At 51.1% G+C, this 18,941-nt stretch overlaps 9 protein-coding genes across 9 annotated transcripts; 6 read left to right on the forward strand and 3 right to left on the reverse strand.

Moving 5' to 3' along the window:
- The first annotated feature begins 605 nt into the window (after positions 1 to 605).
- BO88DRAFT_208898 (GPI anchored serine-threonine rich family protein) lies at positions 606 to 1,809 on the forward strand. Its single transcript, XM_025701910.1, has 2 exons — positions 606 to 847; positions 908 to 1,809. Exons 1-2 carry the CDS (start codon positions 701 to 703, stop codon positions 1,412 to 1,414), a joined length of 654 nt encoding a protein of 217 aa, XP_025566042.1. The 5' UTR covers positions 606 to 700; the 3' UTR covers positions 1,415 to 1,809.
- A 572-nt stretch (positions 1,810 to 2,381) lies between these two features.
- On the forward strand, positions 2,382 to 3,005 carry BO88DRAFT_208980 (uncharacterized protein). The gene is made up of 2 exons (XM_025701911.1): positions 2,382 to 2,456; positions 2,641 to 3,005. The coding sequence occupies exon 2, from the start codon at positions 2,673 to 2,675 to the stop codon at positions 2,907 to 2,909; it is 237 nt and encodes a 78-aa protein (XP_025566043.1). The 5' UTR covers positions 2,382 to 2,456; positions 2,641 to 2,672; the 3' UTR covers positions 2,910 to 3,005.
- BO88DRAFT_208981 (uncharacterized protein) lies at positions 3,006 to 4,404 on the forward strand. The gene is made up of 2 exons (XM_025701912.1): positions 3,006 to 3,318; positions 3,389 to 4,404. Exons 1-2 carry the CDS (start codon positions 3,102 to 3,104, stop codon positions 4,225 to 4,227), a joined length of 1,056 nt encoding a protein of 351 aa, XP_025566044.1. The 5' UTR covers positions 3,006 to 3,101; the 3' UTR covers positions 4,228 to 4,404.
- Positions 4,405 to 5,125: 721 nt separating this feature from the next.
- BO88DRAFT_433161 (uncharacterized protein) lies at positions 5,126 to 9,448 on the forward strand. The gene is made up of 6 exons (XM_025709406.1): positions 5,126 to 5,461; positions 5,514 to 5,539; positions 5,594 to 5,645; positions 5,706 to 5,804; positions 5,872 to 6,222; positions 6,274 to 9,448. Exons 1-6 carry the CDS (start codon positions 5,405 to 5,407, stop codon positions 9,322 to 9,324), a joined length of 3,636 nt encoding a protein of 1,211 aa, XP_025566045.1. The 5' UTR covers positions 5,126 to 5,404; the 3' UTR covers positions 9,325 to 9,448.
- Positions 9,439 to 13,317, reverse strand: BO88DRAFT_441831 (MET18/MMS19 family protein). The gene is made up of 6 exons (XM_025709915.1): positions 13,179 to 13,317; positions 12,797 to 13,070; positions 12,631 to 12,728; positions 12,429 to 12,568; positions 12,188 to 12,376; positions 9,439 to 12,138 (listed from the first exon to the last, which is right to left on the reverse strand). The coding sequence occupies exons 1-6, from the start codon at positions 13,258 to 13,260 to the stop codon at positions 9,736 to 9,738; spliced, it is 3,186 nt and encodes a 1,061-aa protein (XP_025566046.1). The 5' UTR covers positions 13,261 to 13,317; the 3' UTR covers positions 9,439 to 9,735.
- A 194-nt stretch (positions 13,318 to 13,511) lies between these two features.
- BO88DRAFT_485702 (uncharacterized protein) lies at positions 13,512 to 14,644 on the forward strand. The gene is made up of 2 exons (XM_025712369.1): positions 13,512 to 14,280; positions 14,350 to 14,644. The coding sequence occupies exons 1-2, from the start codon at positions 13,633 to 13,635 to the stop codon at positions 14,440 to 14,442; spliced, it is 741 nt and encodes a 246-aa protein (XP_025566047.1). The 5' UTR covers positions 13,512 to 13,632; the 3' UTR covers positions 14,443 to 14,644.
- On the reverse strand, positions 14,592 to 15,822 carry BO88DRAFT_402486 (ER membrane complex subunit EMC3). The gene is made up of 5 exons (XM_025706113.1): positions 15,698 to 15,822; positions 15,595 to 15,628; positions 15,168 to 15,531; positions 14,948 to 15,109; positions 14,592 to 14,884 (listed from the first exon to the last, which is right to left on the reverse strand). Exons 1-5 carry the CDS (start codon positions 15,745 to 15,747, stop codon positions 14,691 to 14,693), a joined length of 804 nt encoding a protein of 267 aa, XP_025566048.1. The 5' UTR covers positions 15,748 to 15,822; the 3' UTR covers positions 14,592 to 14,690.
- Positions 15,823 to 15,948: 126 nt separating this feature from the next.
- Positions 15,949 to 16,986, forward strand: BO88DRAFT_402489 (signal peptidase complex subunit 2). The gene is made up of 3 exons (XM_025706114.1): positions 15,949 to 16,110; positions 16,235 to 16,533; positions 16,595 to 16,986. The coding sequence occupies exons 1-3, from the start codon at positions 16,065 to 16,067 to the stop codon at positions 16,874 to 16,876; spliced, it is 627 nt and encodes a 208-aa protein (XP_025566049.1). The 5' UTR covers positions 15,949 to 16,064; the 3' UTR covers positions 16,877 to 16,986.
- BO88DRAFT_360034 (methylenetetrahydrofolate dehydrogenase (NAD(+))) lies at positions 16,898 to 18,682 on the reverse strand. Its single transcript, XM_025703839.1, has 4 exons — positions 18,407 to 18,682; positions 17,592 to 18,225; positions 17,437 to 17,526; positions 16,898 to 17,378 (listed from the first exon to the last, which is right to left on the reverse strand). Exons 1-4 carry the CDS (start codon positions 18,601 to 18,603, stop codon positions 17,295 to 17,297), a joined length of 1,005 nt encoding a protein of 334 aa, XP_025566050.1. The 5' UTR covers positions 18,604 to 18,682; the 3' UTR covers positions 16,898 to 17,294.
- Between the last annotated feature and the right edge of the window lie 259 nt (positions 18,683 to 18,941).

An 18,941-nucleotide genomic window follows, 5' to 3' on the forward strand; every position in this document is an offset into this window, starting at 1 on the left:
ATGACTTCAGCAGTGGCGAGACACTTTACCAACATCTAACACGGCTCAAAGTAAATGTGCTGTCGCCCTTGAAGCGGATGGGAGCAGGTGCTGCTGAGACAGTGTATAGATATCTGATCCATCTTGCGATCATAATCAAGCCAACCCAGAGAGATCTAGCGAAGATAGGCCGTTGGGCTGTCACAGTCCCACCCCTTGTGAAAGGCGCGGAGGGAATGTAGAGCCTCGACTCGGTACTTCGGCTACATTCCTGCACATGAGCCTGTGCCAGTCATGGGCAGCATAGCCGGAATGCCAGTACTCAATGCCGGCATGTTTGTCGCGCCTTTTCCCTGGTATGCTAGCATACTCGGAGGTAAACAAAGCACGGGTAAAGGAGGGAAATAAAAGTCCATCGTCCAGCCCTGATGCCATCCACACCTCTGGAGATCTCTGTTCTGTACGAGCCACACCGATTTCTGGACGTTCTGGACGGTAGCTCTACACGGAAAAGGGTGAGTATAGGACATCGTGACTGTACTTACTAGGGAACCCCAAGGTGTGTCAACTCACTGGAGTCTTGCGGCGATCTTTGCAGGAAAAAGTGAACCAGTACCAGGGGAGTCATCATTGACTGCGGCTTGCATCAATCAGTGCTGCTTGCGAGAGTAAATACATCTCGTCTGATACCTGACCAACAAACATTGGTACTACGACAACTATGCGCTTTACAGAGGCGGTTGTTGCTTTTGCGGCGTGTCTGGCTCAGGTCCAGATTGCCCAAGCAGCCTTGGCTTTCACGCATTGGCCGACTACTATTGATGCCGGGGCCCCTACAACCTTGAACTGGGAGAGTGACTCTGATGCTGTATGATCCCTTCTTCATTCTTCGGGTATTCCTGGTGCACTTTGCTGATGATACTTCTAGCCGGTTACGATCACCCTGCGTAAAGGAGCAGCCGCAGACCTCGACACTGTCCAAGTCTTGACCAAAGATGCACAGGGAGGCTCTTACACTTGGACACCTGACAACTCTCTGGAACCAGGCTCAGATTATGCCTTTCAGATCGACCAGGATGGGCAGGTAAACTATTCGGGGCTAGTGACGTTGAACAATGACTCGGAAAGAACCGCTGCAACTTCAGCTGCAAGCTCAACTACCTCCACTCAGGAGACGACAACACCATCCCAGACGCAGACTACACCAACTCCTACTCCCACCGACACTGCTCCCCGGGATGAAGTGAACAGTGTTTTGCCTGGCAACAATGCGACAACGAATTTCACATTGGATGCCAACCACGACAGTAACTCCAATGTTTCCAGCAAGAGTGCCATGGCGGCGGCCATGCAGAATGGTGGCGCACCTTTCCAGATGGTCTCACTTGATCTGGTCCTTGGCATCGTGGCTATGGGTTTCTATCTCGTCTGCTGAATCTGACGTGGGAGGGCTGAAGTCCTTACTAGGTGGCATGAGCATTGGGTCTAATCGTCTCTTTCAGTTCTGAGGTTCGGGAACTGCCAGTCATGTTGGCCTCGGTCATCACGACAAAACTTCTATTCATATTGTTCTTTACTGTTTCGAACCCGTCCCATCCTTACCTTTTCTTTTCTTTGGTGTGAGTCGCTCCTTTGGTCAGATTTCCTTTGTATATAATGAGATTTCACGATTATGGGTTTTTGAACGGTCAGGCGTGAGACGATATCTGCAGGCGGGAATAGGTTCGGTTGGATGTTACGAGTGATGGGGGTTTCTCTTCATAAAGGGATTTCGATAGCCAACTTCTAGTTAGTGTAGCCAATAACAAACAACGAGTTTATTATGTCATGTAGAATGTCCACTGGCCAATCGTTGAACTGATTACAGGTCTGGAGTTGGGTGAAATTTCTCGCATCATCAATCGGACTGTTCCTACAAGTCATAATTGACAGTGAGGCTGGATTGTTTCAAGTTGGAAGATCGATGGGGGGAGGCAAACAGAGGGGATTGGATCCGAAGGACAGGTTTTGCTTCTAGCGGCCGTGGTTAGCGGCGGCAGTCCCAGGTCGGGCGCTACTATTCTTAATTCATCTTATTCATTAATTATTATTATTGTTCTTTTGCTGCCAGGCAGACACCTCACATCATCAGACATCTCGATCCCTATTAGTGCCTTCTTTTCTTTTTTGCTGCCCAGCAGTTCCGGCTGCATCTTTATTAAGTGCGGGGATCTCTCTCATCTTCCCAGAAAATATTTATTTCTACTGCCAACTAACAGAGTCACCACCGGTCATTCCCTTTCAAATTCTCGGTAGTTAGTACTCAACTGCACCGATTAACCATACTGCCCCTCCCTTATCACTGTTCATACTAGTTGATACTATATATATCACTCAACCTCTCATCTCCTGTGAACCCTACGATATTCACCCAGTTGCGTGAGTTTATGGTTCGTGCTGCTGTCGACGCGGATCAGCGGGTAAAATAGTACATTTAGGTGCGTTGAGAGTGACCCAGGCCCTGTCATTGTCTACTTGTTTCAGCACTTGCCGCCTTTGCTTCTGCATCCATCGAGTTCAACTTCTTCCACCGCAATCTCGGATTTTTTTTTTCTGATGTCTCGGCGATGAATAAGCACCATTCTAATCCTCATCACAATAATAATAATATTCGTGCTGCAGATCTGCAAACAAGCATTGATCCACTTCGTGGTATGTGCTGCGCTTTTTCTTCCCCTTCTTCCTCGTCATTTTGTGCCTTTTCCATGCATCCCTATCATCATCTGCCACTTAAGTTCCCAATCTTCCCCGCGACGTGCTCGTTTGTCAATTCCGGGGTCAGAAAGTCTGCGGGCGCACCTTTCACTACTAGATCTACTAGTATCTCGCCCTTGATTTGCCTTTGTACAATTCAGTTGTTGTCATTGGCGGTGTTAGTTTCGTCGATTTAAGTTGCTTGCTTGCTCCTTGCTGCGGCCCCAACTCCGGCTACGGAGTGGCATCCTACGTGGTCTTCCTTCCTCCCCCCCAAAGGGAGTAGGTTTGCTGCTTGGATACCTACTCCGTTCCCTTCATTGTCGCATTGCCCTTTGCGGATATTCTGCCCTTCAGCCAACATTCCAACCCTATCCGCTTTGCTCGGAATGGCCCGATTCGGTCGGGTCAAGAAGTCCCCTAAGGCAGGAACAAAAAATGCTGACTCGGACATGCTTGTGCTACCTACGTCAGATCCCCAACGAGCGCCTCGTGTGAGCTTACCACATGTGGAAACGGAATTGAACATGCATCAGTACAATGGCCTCTTTGAAATTGGTACCCCGGAGCGACAGAAGGCATCCGCTGCGGAAGAGTCATCCACAGGTAAGCCTCTCCGCCCCCCTCCCCCTTTCCCATGCCCTCGACCCCAGCTAATTCGTATGCACTTGCGTAGAAACGGTAGTTGCCCCCTCACCGAACGGCACAAACAACATCCACAATGCCATATCTGGCGATGTTCCGGCAACCGAATGGTCATCCGCCGTCGGCCACGCAGCGACGGGAAAGTCGGGACGAGTGATACACAATCTACAGGAGGAGGTTGCGCGTTTGACCCGCGATTGTAGCGTCTATCGCTCGAGGGCCGAGGAGACCCAGCGAATGAACGATGCGTTCAAGATCCAGGTCCAGAATATGACCGAACGACTCCGGAACCTCGAACAAGCGAATGAGACCAATCTGCACTCCATTTCACGGAAGGATAAGAAAATCGAAGAGCTTCGGTTGGAAATCCAAGGCGAGAAAGACCGGAGATCTCATGCTGAGGGAGAAGCTCGGAAGACAACTCAATTGATGGATGAAGCTCGTGACGATTTTCATCGGAAATGCGCCGAGCTTCAAGAAATTTCTCATCATTCTCGAACTCAGTATGATGTGTTAGCGAAGACCGGACAACGAGAACGGGCGGAACATCTGAAGAAGCTCAAGGTGCTCCGGGATGATTTTGTCGCTTTGAAGAAACGAAGTGACGAAAAAGACACTCATGTAGAGCGCCTGGACGAACTGATGGCCGAGAAGGATCGTGAGCTTGAGAGCAGCAGACAGAAGTTCGAGGCCCTCTTCGCCGAGTACGAAGCCTACAAACGCACCCAGGACGAAGAATTGAGATCCCTAATTGAAAGCGGACGTGAGGGTGAGGCCAAAATCAATGCGGCCCTTGCTGCGCTGCAAGAAACCCAGGGGCAGATGAAATGGGCCATTCAAGTCAAGCACCAAATCAAGGATGCCGAATAAATGATACCCCCCTCTCCAATGACGATCCAAGGGAACGTACCTGGGAAAGCTGCTACTGGGCAGAATACGCATTGGACTCCCTACGCAGCTTCGATTCAATGGCGGGTACATTGATCTGGCATATTCGACTCAATCTTCGTCCCTTTAATAGGCGCTCTTATGCCTTCAGCACGGAGGTCACTGGCCATGTCTGCGCCTGGTCAGCGAAGACGGAAGACCTTCCGGCCGTGGGCCCTTTTTAATTTTCTTGTAATTTCTTTTTTTTTTCCTTTCTTTCTTTTCTTTTCTTTCACTCTTTTGCTTTTCCTTCCCCTCTTCTTGTCCACCTCTCTTTACTTCTCTTTCTCTTTCCCTTCAATGTTTCTCTTTCCTCTCATATTCACACTCCACAGTATCTCTGGAAGAGATCTGGAGTTTGGGATTGCTCGATACCCCGGAAGAATAGACCATCATGTCCTTGCGTGTCACCCTGTGTTTAGAGTGTTCGGATGACCAGAACGGCAGTATCCGTGTAGATATACTTTTTATCCTTTGCATGTCAACAATGCAATCAATCTTACAGTAATGCAAAACTTCCTATATGACGGAACTCTCCTTTGAAAGGCTTGCGATGGCCTCTTCCTGTGCTGCTAACGGCAAATCTCCCCTACCATCTCATCCTTTCTGGGAGTATTTGTATTCTTTCTGGATCAGGGACTTCACTGTGTCTTGATGCAGTTGCTTTCATTGTCTACAAAACGCGGGCTTTGCCTTCTCTTGCCCAGACCGTACTTCTGTTAACTTCAATGACACACCGTGACTGTTCCAGTGGCGTCCACTCGCAGGGAATTCCAGCTGCATCCACCCGCTCTGTGTTTGTGCAAGTGTCTGTGTTGATTCCCTTAAAGTTCGCCCCAGTGTTATTATTGATCACTGGCCATTCACCCTGGCTCTTTCCCCGGTGTTTCATTGCCATGAGAATTAACTGACCACCCTTTGCCCCGCCATCTTCCCTCCAAGCACCACTTCCTTCTTGTTTTCTTTCCCACTTCCTCCTTTCGTCTTTCCTCTTTTCTTCGTAATCTTATTCAAGCCTTGACTGGTTCGTCTTTCATCGGTTATCACCATCAACCTCGTTCTGTTGTCTTGACCACATCCATATTAGAGTTCATCTGCACGATCTTTCACATCTTCAATAATGTCGGGAACGCAGCGGCTCACGCTGGCGTCGATGTGGGCGTTCGAAGATATTGGGGTAAGCAAAAGCCAGTCTTGTTATATCGTGGTCCGCATTAACACAGTAACAGGTTGAGGAGGTTACAGATCAGATCAAGTACAGAGCCTAGCCAACACACACTTCTTCTGTGATTGAAGCTTACAGTCGTAGGAAACTCAAAAACCAGTGTGACAGTGAATATCATTACCATAAGCATGACAACGTGTGTTGATTTCCCACCCAGTGAACTCGATTCTTCATGCTAACGAATTCGCTTTTCTAGGTTCTTGAGGTCAATGGTAATCTGGAGGGCGGCACATCTCAAATTGCAAAGGTTGTATCAAACTTCATCGACGGTCAGGAGAATAAGGATTTGCTAGACGTACGTCTCGGGGCTTTCTTGTTCTCCCTCTCCCAACAAACATCTCGCTAATGGGCAGAAACGTTAGATGCCTCGGATCAATCAACTTGACGCCTCTGCCATTATGCCTGTCGACGAAGACACCGTGGCTTCCGATTCAAACAAGGACGAAGAGGGCGGGCTTCTAGCCCTGTCAGACAGCTCTGACCAGGACTTGATACCTAACCCCGCAGCTCTTGTCACTAGGTTCTGGCTATCGCCCACTGGGGGCGTGGGCTGCTTCTCAGACGACAGGTTCCGTGGATTTCTCTCGCAGATAGCGGCTTTGACTGGGACTGAGGCTTGCATTGTCGAAGGCCATGGCATCCGATTGACCGGGAAGTCCGTCGAAGACGTACAGGATGCCTTGGCGAAACTCACTCGGATTGAGAAGCCCCTGGTAAGTGTCCGCCTCGCTAGAGTACCTGCCATTTTCTTACTTGTGTAACAGAGCTCTATTTTGAACCCAATAGTAGCGAATTTGAATGCTACTCCAGATAACGGTCGCATACGTTTTCGTATGCAGAGCTACGGCAGTCTGAACAGTACTGCTCCTCGACGCCTTCTGACCGACCCAGACATGAGCCTCACCTGGGAACTCGGTCAGATGTTCGTCACCGTGCCGTTACCCTTTGACGAGGAGATCCATGCATTCAGAGAGCCCAGAAATATCACTAATCCACCTCATATAACCGAGGAGCCTGGAAGAACCCGTCTCTGGAATGACTTCGTCTTTCAGGGGATTGGAATAGGCGATGAATATCTTGCCTTGAGTACTGTTGATGAGCTTGCTAGAGCCAGAGCTCCGGCTACTGCTTCCAGCGGCATCGCTACACATCCTTATTTGACGCCTGAGAAGGCAAAACAAGTTGACCAGTGGAATCGGTGGGTTGTGGAGGGGACTGGTGCCGAAAAATCTGTTCCTATACCCGACGCAGATATGAGAATTGTGCATCATCCCGAGCAGTCAGCTGTGAAACCTCCTGCTCCAATGACTAAGAGGCCACCAGGTATCAAACAGCGCAGACTCATCACCTCTGACGAGATACAGCCATCATCATCTCGGGAGTGTGCAGAGCCGAAACTCAAGAATGCTGTGGATCAAGCTGCGGGGGCTGAAGGCGATGTCTCTAAGGGTCGTAAGAAGTGGAAGATGACCTACAATACCGAAAGTGGCATTGCAGGCCAGCATGTTACAGCAGATCCGATGGCTGAGGTGCAGGCGCCACAGGCTCAGGTAGCCCCAACAATCGATCAAACAGTGTCGGAGAACAAGCCGCGTCTTATCCAGGGTTTTGACACCACAAAGTATGGTCTCAACAGAAGCGCCCCCAAGGCTATGAGAAGCGACCACCGCACCTACCCCCACACCCGACCGGGGCCGGAGAAGAAGCTTAACAACCGGAAGGAGCTTGTTGATATTCTTGGGCCGGTAACAAATGACGGTTCTAGTATTAAGCCGACGATTTCTTTCTATCAGCCGGCCTTAGTGCCATCGAGTCTGTCTTGTAGTCGAATTGCGGTCTCCCCAACCCCGGCCTCAGAAGAAGTGGTCGGGCACAGCAGGGGCAATGGTCTTGATCTTGCCGGTTTGGTTTTTGAGGCATCTGGGACCCCGTTAGAGCTTAGCAGCACGGAATCTATGCAAGAAGCGACTTCTCTAAGCAATGACAGAGAAACTTCCCCAAGCCACGACAGAACCCCCTCTCATAGCAATGAAAAAGCGACTTCCTCCGGCAGAACCAGCAGAACCAGAGACGCTTCACTCAGCGGTGATATGGTGGCACCACTCAGTAACGCAAGGGCTACTTCACACAGCAGTGAGATGGTGTTTGAGCAGACAAACAGACTAGCTTCGTTGACCATGGTCTATAATGAAAGCAATAAAGGCGAATCACTGATCGTGGAGCAGGCTTACAAGGATGCACCAACTCTACGCCAGGCACAGGGGAATTTAGCTCACGACAAAGTCACGGAAATTGAGAGATCCCACGGGGCAGCGAAACACCTCGATGATGAGGTCGCGACGAGAGCCTTCCGCCGTATTATGACACAGAAGGCACCTAATTCAAGTAACAAAGACAAGGTCACTAGCAAGGCCGAGGCTAAAGCCAAGAAACAGAAGACCCTTGAAGATGCTTGGGGAATACTTCCAAGGCCCGCCAAGAAGCCATCAGTCGATGTTTCAGGGAGCCAACATGGCTCTGGACCGATCAAGGAGAGAATAGCAACAACAGTGAGCCAGGAACAAGAAGAACAGCACCTCCAGGAGGACAGGAATATTGACGAAGACATCAAGAAATTGTATGAGGCTTTGAAGCCCACTCTAGAGGCAGCTGAAACATTCCCAGGAGCAATCAATTTGGAGGTGCAAATCGGGCTGATATTAATACCATCCCTCCCAAAGCCATGCTGCGAGCAAGTGATGCTCTTCAGCGATTGGGAGAAGATCTTCAAGCCACGGACGGGTCTGGCCGCACCGACGACGAAATTCATTAATAGATTGACGACCTCTGGTGCGGACATTGACCATCTTGTTGACCTGAGGACGTCCAAGGCGCAAGGAAAACGCCGGCTGTTCGAACATGAGTATGACGAATACAATGTATCTTATGAGTTCCATTGTCGAACGAAGCCTGGTCAACCTCTTGTTCTTGTCATTGATGAACAGGGTGGTCATACTTTGAGGAAGCCGGTTTCATTGCTTGGGGGCGTTAACTTGCATATCCCACTGCAAATCTGGGATGCAAATGTCAGTGTCAACTGCGTCACCGATCATGGACCGGAATTTGCATCAGCAGCTCAACATATGATTGACCATCTTTGGATACCCGCAGACAAACCACTTCTGCGCATTTTCACTCGCCTTCCAGCTGGGAATACGATCTCCATTGAGAAGGTATACATGAAGCGTTGGACTCGGCATAAGTTCATTCGCTCAGATGAGGCTCCCTCAAATGAAATCACCGGAGATCTATATCTCCAGGTACTGGAGACTCAGGATCTGATTGTCGGGACCAGTGCCGCTGAAGGAACCGCCGTGCGCGCCCGTGCGGTGGCACCTCAAGAGATGATCAGACGGGGAAGGCTTTGGTATGAGGCCTCGCTCGTCAGTCCAGCGATTGAATCCCTCTTGAAGAGCAATGTCGACCTTGAGGTTGGTGAGCGTGCAGAAGACTGGAGTAGCGTCGACTTATTCGGGAGGGATGCATCTCTTATAGCTCCAGACGCGCCACTTAGTCCAGTCGCCATGGCCATCGGGACCGGGGGGCTCGGGGATCTCCTGCGTCTCACTAGCTTGGTAGTTGAGAAGGCAGATGGTGTTGGCTACTTCAACCAGAGGGCCAGCGTCTCAACCAAGGCATCAGTCCACTCCGGTGCGCTTCAGATTGTACCCGTTTCGAAGGGCCTCGAGTTTGATGACATAGAGAGCGTTAAAGACCTAGGTAGCGCCTGCCCACAGAGAGAAAGGTTTGACGGGCTGGAGCGGGAATTTTGGTGAGGTCTGGTGCAGTACGGAGGAATTATCAAAGAGATCAAATTGAAATTTAATCAATATGGCCAGATTTTCTTGTGATTTCTACAATTTCTGTTCTTCGTTGTAGTTACAGCACTTCTGATTTTCGGTACGTAAATGTCTGCGTAGGTCGAGGAAGCCTACCGACATGCAACTATCTTCGAGAACGTCAAATTCACTTCAGTGTTATGCACAGCATCCAATCGTCTATACATTCCATCTAATTCTCTGCCTTTATTGCCACCACACATTTTATGTTCAGTAGCAGCCAGCATGCAGCACGTACCACGTACCAAGGATGCAACCAAAAACTCGAATAGAAAACCAAAATATACCCTCCCTTCTAACACATAGAAAACATAACAAAAAGATAGAAAGAAGTAAAAGAGAAACAAATCAATCATCCTGCTCCGCCGCATCATCCACCCCCCTAAGCCAAGCGCCCCTAGCATCCACCGCAGCCTTTCTAACATCGCGCTTCGGATCATCCAACACCGTCCTCAACGCCCTAAGCACCTGACTCTTCACCGGCAAAAGCGGCGACAGCTTACCCGCCTTAGCTACCTTTGGAGCATCGGCGGCACCGGAACCCGGCGTCTGCGCAAGCAGGAACAGACATTTGAGGGCATCGACGCGCAGTTTGGGTCCGTTCACGGCTCCAGTAGCTGGTGCGTGCTCGGCTGTCTTGAGGAGTCGAGTGACGAGGCTTTGCACGTGTCCGCACTCTTCGATCACGGTGACGCCGTTGTCGCGGATGATCACGGCGAGGGTCTCGAGGGTGGCGGCGCGGACTGGCTGGGAGTCGGCGGATTGGAGGTCTAGACTTTGAAGGAGGAGGGGGAGGAGGGTGGGGAGTTCGGGCATGACTAGGGTCGGGGGGATGGTGGAGAGGATGCCGGAGAGGGCGGTTAGGTGGGCGGGTTTGATGTGGGGTGATGTTGGTGCTGTGGTGGTGGTTGTGTTGCCGGCGACGTTGACTTCGCGGATGCGGGCGGAGATGAGTGGGATGAGGGTGGTGAAGACGCGTTGTTTGGAGAGGAGGCGGATGTTGGCGTGGTTGGTTGGGGAGAGGACTTCGTCGTCTTTGAGGAGGATGGCGAAGCCGCGGGCGGCGGTGGTGCTGGTGGTTTCGGAAGAGGAGGAGAGGAGGTTCAGGAGGGTGGTGAGGATTTGGGTGGTTTTGGGGGAGAGGCGTAGGATGAGGGCTTTGGAGAGCCAGAAGAGGGTTTTGATGGTGGGTGTGGTGAGTTGGGGGTCTTGGGTGGTTGGGGGGAGGAGAGTGTCGAAGAGGGAGGTTGCGAGATCGAGATCTTCCTTGTTGAGGTGCTTGTTGATGTAGAGGGCTAGATGGCGGAGGAAGGCCAGTTGGGTGGCGGTCTCGGTCTCGGTCGTGCAGCGGGTTGCGATGTCTGTGAGAAGGTCGGACATCACGGGGGGTGTGCAGGGGGGAAGGTTCTTCGTGTCTCGGGGGAGACTGGCGAGGAGGTAGGTCGAGAGGATCATGGTGCGGCGGTGGCTGTCGGTTGGGGAGGGCGTGAAGGGCACCTGTTGAAAGCCATCCGCTGAGGCGAAGAGGGTGTAGATGTTGGAAACGACTTCGTCATGCTTGCTCTGGGGAAGGGATCTGATGATGACATTGCATAGTCTTCCGAGGACATCAAGGACGGTAGCGTCGGTTAGGATGTTGTTCGGGGCTTTGCCTAGAGCTGCTGTTGCTGCGCTGCGGCACAGGCTCACGACGATCTTGTCGTAGTAGAGGTCCAGGTTCGGGCTCTCCTCGAGTTTCCTTTGGTTCATGACATAAAGGATAGTCAAGAGGATGGCTCTGGGGTAGTCCACGGACCCTGGGTCTTCTTTCTGCAACAGTATGCTCAACTTGCTGAGCAGACGACGGACAAGCGTGTCGAAGATATCCCTCTCGACACTGATTTGTGCGAGAGTCTCGAGGGTGGTGATATACCCAGGGTTAGACCCATCGTCGGAGTCAGGAAGCGTGGCCACGAAAGCAGGGAAAGTGATGTCCAAGATCAGACGCGGCTTGTACTTCGAGATTTCAGTCAGGGCAGCGATAGCTTCCTTCTTCAGATCGTCACGACCGACCGATTCCTCCTTGAGGAGGATTTCGTCAAGGTATTGTACGAAGAGTCCGACTTCGTTGTCTTGGAAGTAGTTGCGCAAGGTAGACAAGCGCAAGAATCCCTTCAGGGCGGAGGTGCGGAACGAGACTTCCTCCTTGATAACACCCATGAGTGCCTGGCCAAAGATATCGGAGAACTGGTCCTTGAATTCGAGCAAGGGGTTGCTGAGACTAGGCTCCGAGTCCCGCGATGTCCATGCGCCATATACCTGAATAGCAGAATCGAAGAGAACGGTCAATGTATCTAGCAGAGCTCTCTGCTTGGCAATTCCATCGGCTTCCTGGTAGATAGTCAAGAGGGGTGCGACGACGGTTTGCACAATGAGCGTGAACGAGGCTGCGGACGCTGCAGAAGTGGAGCTGAGGATCTGCTGAGCAGGCTTCGCCTGTTTTTGCTGAGGCTCCTGCAATTGCTCGCTGCACTCCTTGGTAATAGGGCGCAAGAACTGTGCAAGAGGCAGCTGATCGGAGACCTGTGTGACGCCCTCCGACAAGCGCTGCGCAATACTGCTCAAGACCTGAAGAGAGAGCTCAGAAAGGAACTCCTCCTGCGCATTAAGGATCTCGAATTTCAGAGTCTCCCAGATGGTGATCGAGTACTTGGACACGGTGTTTGGATCGTACAACTTGACGCAAGCAATAAGTGCATTGAGCGCATCTTTCTATAGAATTGTTAGAACGCATGAGGGCCGCATTCTTGTCAACACGTACCTTGACATTGGGCGACGTAGAGTCAAGCTTATCCAACAGAGAAGGGACAGCGTGCGGAGCAAAAAGGCTGTTTGCCGAAATACAGTCTTGCAAGCGATCCTTCAAGTCCTGAGCAGTGATACCGTAAGGATCATTCGGCGGAGGCCTGAACGTAATGGGGAAGTAGTTGTAGACAGAGTCGAACAGAGCCTTCACATGTCAGTTATCAGAAGACCACACCCACACCACCTGCAATACATACTTCAGCATGGTTGGACACATCCCACTCCACCATCACCACCTTGAGGATCGAGAAAACCAGCATCAGGTTGCGCGGATCCTTCTCACCCGTCATCAGGTTCACTATGCCAACCAGGGACTCGTCACCCATATCATGGAGAGCTGCACCATGAGTCAATTCCCGCAAATCAAGACCGAAGGAAGTATGGATGATGGAAACGCACCGGCACGATGATTGATCATCAATTCGTTCAGCAATTGGTAGACCTGGAACCTCTGAGACTGCGAGCGAGACTGTAGCTCCTCGAAGCGCTCGAAGACACTGCACAAGTCAGCTACACATCCCGTCCGAGATCGACGCATGACCTTATCAATATCAGATGCACTCACGCCCGCGCAACCTCTTCAGCCAACGCCTTATTGAACCGATCCAGCTTCTGCAAGGTCTCCAACCCGGGTACAGCACCTCCATCCTCAATTCGTTCGCAGAAGAAAGTCGTCAGAACCTGAATCTGTTGTCTCGACAGGAACTTCGGGGGAAGCGCCCTGATCACGGCCGTGAGGTAGGAAACGGCCTTGCCGCGCAGAATCGGGTCCTCGTCATTGATGTACTCTCCTAGCGACTGCACGACTTCAATGAGCGTGGTCTTCTTGGTCTCCACATCTTTTTGTCCCCAACAATAGTAGTTAGCCCCAGTCCAACATCTATCAATCTGCTGCAGCGGCGGCGGCGGCGGGGGGGTGGGTGCATGGAACATCAAACATAACGTACCTTGAGCAATTCGTTCCGCGATCTGCTTGGCCTCCTGCTTATCATGGTCCACGACCAGCAGGAACGTCTGCAACGCCGACATCTTGTGACAGGTGAGACGTCGGAAATCGCAGATGAGGGGCAAATGGAGGGGGAGGGGGAGGGGGAGGGGGAGGAAAGAAAGCAACTAGTCAAGTGCCTCAGTCTATCTTCTCCGCGACCGGAACATGACGCCGTTTGTGGCCCGCCCATTGATTGCCCTTATCGATAGGCATCACGTGCTACTACATTGACCATATTACTCTCCAGCTATTACAAAGTCCCTACTCCGTACTAACAGTAACTAACTAGTTAGTTAGCTGTTGGCCGTTGCGTCATCCCCCAGCCCGGCTGACAGGCCGATCACCTCCACCACAATACCATACCATCTAATCATCACATAACCTAATCTATATAAAAAACCCCCAATATCACAATGACCAAGAAACCCCTCTTCCTCATAGCATCCTCCCTAACCCTAATAATAATCATCCTCACCACCTTATCCACAGCCAGCAACAGCTTCCCACTCCGAAAACGTCTTCCCCGTCCCTTCGTCTCCGCACCACACCTCCGTCACGACCTCCACCTCCAAGACACCACCGCCACCAACAATAATCCCTACCTCTCCGAGATAAAAGAGTGGCTATCCCAGCAACTACCACCCTCCACCATCAACAAAATGGGCAGCAACCCCTCTTCCTCCTCCCACGAAAACCCCATTATCTCCGACGTCCTACCCAAGAACCGCCTCATCAACGTCTACGCCTCGCTGACGCGGCAATTCGACAGTGTAGAATCCCGCTTCAATGATCCCTCAAGCAACGTGACGGTTCTGGCGCCGCGGAACAGCGCGATCCAGAACCTGCCGCGCAAGCCCTGGGAGAATCCCGAGGATTATGAGCGGTTTGGACAGGCCGGGGCGTATGAGGGTGATGAGGGGCAGGATCGGGCTAGGAAGAATCTGGAGAGGTTTGTGAAGGCGCATGTTGTTGTGGGGAGTCCTTGGGGGGAGGATGATGAGGGGGTTACCCTTGCTGGGGAGAAGGTAACGTGGAATAAAGGGGAGGGGGGGAAGATTTATGTATGTTCTTCTTCTTCTTCTTTTTCTTTTTCGTTGCTTCTGTGATGTGATGCTGACTGTTTGTGGTAGATTCAACCGGGGAATGTGGAGGTGGATAGTGTTGCTGAGAAGGTGTCGAATGGGGAGTTGTGGATTTTGAATGGGGTGGTTAATTATACTTAGGTCCTGATGGCGGGCTGTCATGGTTATATATTTCTTTATGTTTGTGATATTGATGATGATTTCATGATTGATGGATGCTCGGATAAGGTCTCATGGCAGAGGCTATTAATGAGGACACTTGCGTCTTATTTCTTACTACTCACGTTCTGCACTTATATTACTAGTATGTCATATTGATACATCTGCACTTCATCTAATATATTCAACAAGTAGAGTCCAAACACACCCATAAGTCAGACCGTCGTAACCTAATAGCTTTTCCTACCCGCGTAATGAGCGAGCACTCTCTCCTCGACACCATCCAGAATGCAGAAGTGCTCAATGACCTCCAGGTTCTCAGCCTCGCTCTGGTACAGCTTATCGGGATCCTGGCCAGGCTGGAACGGGTTAATCCCAGCAGCAGGGTTCATCGAAGCCATCTGCGAAGCCATGTGGTTTGCCGCTAAAGCAAGTCTGTCAGCACACTCACTCCAACCTGATGGATAAGAAAGCACATCGAACTAACCATTATCACTACCCAAAATAAAGCCAAAGACCGACTGGAGTCCAAACAAGTTCAAGAAATACCACGAAAGACTGGACACCCATCTAACATCCAAATCCCGGGTCATGACACCAGACTGCAGCATCGACTTGAACCGAATGGTAAGCGGGAATGGCAATTTCACTAGTAGCACTCATGTCAGCTCATCCCTCCCCCTCATAGTGTATCAGATAAGCCCTACAGATCACGAATCCCGAAAAGAACGCATTAATCCAGCTCATAATCAGCGTCTGCGGGATCATCATCATCATATTCCCCTTCATCATGCCCATCATAGCCTCCATGCCAGCAGGATCGGTCATCGGGTTCGCAGGCGGCTGGCCGCGACTAGCGGGGTCCTTGAGGAAAGCACCGCTCTGGTAGGCAGAGACGAGGTAGTTCTTGCGCATCTCGAAGGATTCCTTGGAGAGCACGGAGGAGTTATTCCGGAGGTTGACGCCGCGAATGAGTCCGAGGCGTTCGCGGGATTCGGCCAGCGTCGAGGCCGGCTTCGGGGGGTTGTTCATCAAGACGGTGGCATAGTGACGGAGGATACCTGTCAGGATCTAATGGATTATAGCATTAGCATATAGCCTAGTCACCAATGGAGTAGATGAGGTCCCGCATACCATAACAACAGTGATAGGGAACACAATCCAGTAGCTAGTGGTGCGAGTCAATCACATCAGCATTTCGCATCAAACCGCGCCCAGTACGGGGTAATAAACTCACAATAGAGCCGGATCCCGAAGGATCGTCTGCTCAACGCCTTGCAGAGCCATCTTGAGCAGAATTGAAAAAGATTAGGTGTGGTCTAATCCCTCGAGTTGTGGTTCGGAGGCAGAGGAAGACACACGGAGCTCCCCACGGAAGTTGGATGGGGCGGCGCGGCGGGCTGGCTGACTTGACTGACTTGCCTTGGCGCATGCCATTGCCGCCGCTTTAGCTTGCGAAAGGGACAGCTCGCCGCAACTCTTCCCCGGCTTAGATCAGAGCTCCACGAAGTATTCTTCCACCTTTTCCTGAATAATTTTACATTGAAAAGCTGGGGGTATTGGTACTCTAACCTGTCTTATTTGGCTTGAAAAAAATTATCCAGATGGCGTCCTCAGAAGTCCAAAAAGTGCCCGTTTACTCGGTCAATGGTTAGTTCGCGATAAACATCACTATTACTACATACATGCATATTATCACTACGATGCAATACATACTACCCTCGCATTTCTATGTACTATATTCGCGCGGATAGCTAACGATCTCATCGTACAGACATAAAATCAACAACCGATGACGCCCTAGCTCCCTACCTCGGCACCCTCCCTCAGCCCTACACCTTCGCCCAAGACCACACCAAGACCAATGTCCACCTATTCCTGGGCTACGCTGCCGTCGCGATTGCCGGGTTCAGCTTCTACGCTGAGCGCAAGCTCAACTGGGAGGCGACACATTCACCATGGATCATCGCAGCCGTGCTGTCGTACTTTACCTTGAACTCGCTTCTCACGTACTGGGTTTGGGCTGTTGAGGCGGGTGAGGTATTCCGTGGGAAGCGGAAGTCGGGTGAAACGGTACGTTCCAATATCGCTGAAAGGTGGGTTAGTTCGGCTGTGTGCTAATACGATATGCTAGATCATCATTCGGTCCTCCGTGCAGAAGCACTCTCCCTTGTACAAGCTGCGGGTCCAGTATAAATCGGCGCAGGGCAAGACGCTGCAGGAGAAGGAGATCGAGACCTCGTTCACTAAGTGGTTTGCTGCGGATGGGACATTCCACCCCGAGCCTTTGAGGGCCTGGCTGGCTGGTGAGATCGAGGTTCTGGGGTTGGCGGCCAAGGAGACGGAGAAGAAGACCGGGGGTGTTGCGAGTTTAGTAGGTGTCGAGGAGAACAAGGACGTTAAGAGGAGGAAGTGAAATGTATATGGGGTGCTGGTTGTGGATAATCTAGTGGTTTGGAAAGGAAATTGGAGTTTATTGACCTTGATCGCATTAGTCTTCTTTTCTTTCCAGAAATGAAAGTGTGTTTTGTTGTTCAGGAACCCGGTCGTAATATGAACGTAGGGAATCATATATCGACAGAATACATGTATGTTCAGTTCATTTGATTTCCCACACGTGGAAGGGTTCAAGAGACAAGAACCAGGGAATAATTGACCAAAATGAGGCAAAGGTTTTGTCTTTTTTATACAAGAATGATTGGGTCGCATGATATATGGCTTCAGTGGAAAAGATACAATGGAAGAAGTGGAAGTAAAAAGGAATCTATAACTGGCTCTTCTTAATTCGTCTCCCGTGGCACGTTTTAGAGAATATTGGTCGTAGTGTAGGATGGTTAGTTAGCGGCTTCCAGGGTTCCCGGACGCTCGGTAGCTTCAGCGGGCTTCACGTCATCCACACGGCTGTTCTGGATGAGTCTCTGCAGGACATAGTTAGTGGATGAAGTTGCTTCGGCGAAGATATTAAGGATTGCTTACCAGCAAGTTGCGCATCAGGACGACAATGGTGACCTTTCCGATGGAAGGAACGAAGATGGAGGCCTTCTCCTTGACCTCAGGTCCAAAGTTCTGTTCACACCCTATGTTAGCCTTTGAAATAAAGTATTATTATTGTAAATGGCTGTGGAACGTACCTTCTCGCTGGAGAAGTTGACACACACAGCACCCTCTCTCAGAAGGCTGGTATCGAACTTGTACTTGTCTCCAGGAACACCGGAAATGACAACATCACACAGAGGTGCCACATCCTTCAGGGTCTTACCCTCCAGGTCGACAACCTCGTGTCTGCCCTTCTTCAGACCCTCACCACGGGTGAACTTCTGAACGCCGGTGATGTCGACACTGTAGACGCAGGCACCGTCGTTGGCCAGCAGAGCAGCGAGAGGGCGACCAACCACCTCAGAGCGGTTCACAACACAGATAGTGTGTCCGAAGAGGCGGTTACCGTACGGCAATATCGTGTTGTAGATGTTGAGGTACTCGAGGATCTTAATGACAGCGAGGGGGGTGCAGGGGAGGATGCACTTCTGTCTCTTGGTCTCGGGGTCAAGGAAACGAATGTTCTGGTACATGTTGAAAATGTAACGGTGGCTCAGACCCTCTACATCCTTATTTATGTCGACAATCTGCTGCAGGTACTGGTCCTGGCGGTTGTTGAAGATGGGGTAGTATACGATGATGCCGTTGACATCGGAGTCGGCGTTGGCAGCGAGGATAGCTTGCTCAAGGTCATCGCGGGCAACTTCACGGAGGGAGTAGCGGAAGCCACTGTGCAATGGATAAAAAGACTACGTTAGCTACGAAGTGACATCCCACAATACTGCCTGCGTGCCAGGAGAGCTCCGACATCGCAGGGTTGAGTCATATGCGCGCCGAGGGGCCACCAGACGCAGTAACCACAGGGGCACGACGGACGCAACTGGGAGTGAAAATTTGGGAGAATGCTCACTTTTCCTGACACGTCTTCTCCGTCATCTGGGCATACATCAACGCCGCGGGGTCGTTGTTGGCAAGGAATCCCACCAAGTGAGGCGGCTTCTCCAGGGTTTGGACGCCCTCCTGGACCTCCGCAAGCAGGCGATTGGCAACATGCTTGGAGAGCATGACCTTGCAAGAGGCCGGGACCGAGTCAGAAGTGGTAGCCATCTTTGCGAATGGGAGGGAAGAATGATCGAAGCAATTGGGATGGGAGGGAATACACTCTCTACTTCAAGGTGGGCTATGGCGGAGGGGCATTAAAAGAAATTTTGGGACGGAAAAGGCTGCTCGCTTATCGATAAACGCAATGTCCGCATTCGGCCCATCCCATCGGCTCCAGACGGCGAGCAGCACAGCTTCATCCTGTCCATTCCCCGCAAATTTGCTGGGACGACTGTCCCTTGGTTCCCCAGATGTTATGGTTCTGACATCAGATTGGTGGCTATATGAAATTTACACGGATGGACTCCCGTAGTGCTTGCAGTTCCTAACCCCAGATCATACTA

Source organism: Aspergillus vadensis (genome assembly GCF_003184925.1).
Source record: "Aspergillus vadensis CBS 113365 unplaced genomic scaffold BO88scaffold_4, whole genome shotgun sequence".
NCBI lineage: Eukaryota > Fungi > Ascomycota > Eurotiomycetes > Eurotiales > Aspergillaceae > Aspergillus > Aspergillus vadensis.

Coding starts and splice junctions, on each gene's coding strand:
- BO88DRAFT_208898 (XM_025701910.1), top strand. CDS start 701: ATGCGCTTTACAGAGGCGGTTGTTGCTTTTGCGGCGTGTCTGGCTCAG. Junction 848..907: donor GGGAGAGTGACTCTGATGCT/GTATGATCCCTT, acceptor TGATACTTCTAG/CCGGTTACGATCACCCTGCG.
- BO88DRAFT_208980 (XM_025701911.1), top strand. CDS start 2,673: ATGTGCTGCGCTTTTTCTTCCCCTTCTTCCTCGTCATTTTGTGCCTTT.
- BO88DRAFT_208981 (XM_025701912.1), top strand. CDS start 3,102: ATGGCCCGATTCGGTCGGGTCAAGAAGTCCCCTAAGGCAGGAACAAAA. Junction 3,319..3,388: donor TGCGGAAGAGTCATCCACAG/GTAAGCCTCTCC, acceptor GCACTTGCGTAG/AAACGGTAGTTGCCCCCTCA.
- BO88DRAFT_433161 (XM_025709406.1), top strand. CDS start 5,405: ATGTCGGGAACGCAGCGGCTCACGCTGGCGTCGATGTGGGCGTTCGAA. Junction 5,540..5,593: donor GAGGTTACAGATCAGATCAA/GTACAGAGCCTA, acceptor TTACAGTCGTAG/GAAACTCAAAAACCAGTGTG. Junction 5,646..5,705: donor ATTACCATAAGCATGACAAC/GTGTGTTGATTT, acceptor TCGCTTTTCTAG/GTTCTTGAGGTCAATGGTAA.
- BO88DRAFT_441831 (XM_025709915.1), bottom strand. CDS start 13,260: ATGTCGGCGTTGCAGACGTTCCTGCTGGTCGTGGACCATGATAAGCAG. Junction 13,071..13,178: donor CGCGGAACGAATTGCTCAAG/GTACGTTATGTT, acceptor GGGGACAAAAAG/ATGTGGAGACCAAGAAGACC. Junction 12,377..12,428: donor ATGTGTCCAACCATGCTGAA/GTATGTATTGCA, acceptor TGACATGTGAAG/GCTCTGTTCGACTCTGTCTA.
- BO88DRAFT_485702 (XM_025712369.1), top strand. CDS start 13,633: ATGACCAAGAAACCCCTCTTCCTCATAGCATCCTCCCTAACCCTAATA. Junction 14,281..14,349: donor GGGAGGGGGGGAAGATTTAT/GTATGTTCTTCT, acceptor TGTTTGTGGTAG/ATTCAACCGGGGAATGTGGA.
- BO88DRAFT_402486 (XM_025706113.1), bottom strand. CDS start 15,747: ATGGCTCTGCAAGGCGTTGAGCAGACGATCCTTCGGGATCCGGCTCTA. Junction 15,532..15,594: donor TCCCTATCACTGTTGTTATG/GTATGCGGGACC, acceptor ATAATCCATTAG/ATCCTGACAGGTATCCTCCG. Junction 14,885..14,947: donor TATTTTGGGTAGTGATAATG/GTTAGTTCGATG, acceptor GACTTGCTTTAG/CGGCAAACCACATGGCTTCG.
- BO88DRAFT_402489 (XM_025706114.1), top strand. CDS start 16,065: ATGGCGTCCTCAGAAGTCCAAAAAGTGCCCGTTTACTCGGTCAATG. Junction 16,111..16,234: donor GCCCGTTTACTCGGTCAATG/GTTAGTTCGCGA, acceptor CTCATCGTACAG/ACATAAAATCAACAACCGAT. Junction 16,534..16,594: donor AGCGGAAGTCGGGTGAAACG/GTACGTTCCAAT, acceptor ACGATATGCTAG/ATCATCATTCGGTCCTCCGT.
- BO88DRAFT_360034 (XM_025703839.1), bottom strand. CDS start 18,603: ATGGCTACCACTTCTGACTCGGTCCCGGCCTCTTGCAAGGTCATGCTC. Junction 18,226..18,406: donor GAGAAGACGTGTCAGGAAAA/GTGAGCATTCTC, acceptor TCCATTGCACAG/TGGCTTCCGCTACTCCCTCC. Junction 17,379..17,436: donor TCCTGATGCGCAACTTGCTG/GTAAGCAATCCT, acceptor TATGTCCTGCAG/AGACTCATCCAGAACAGCCG.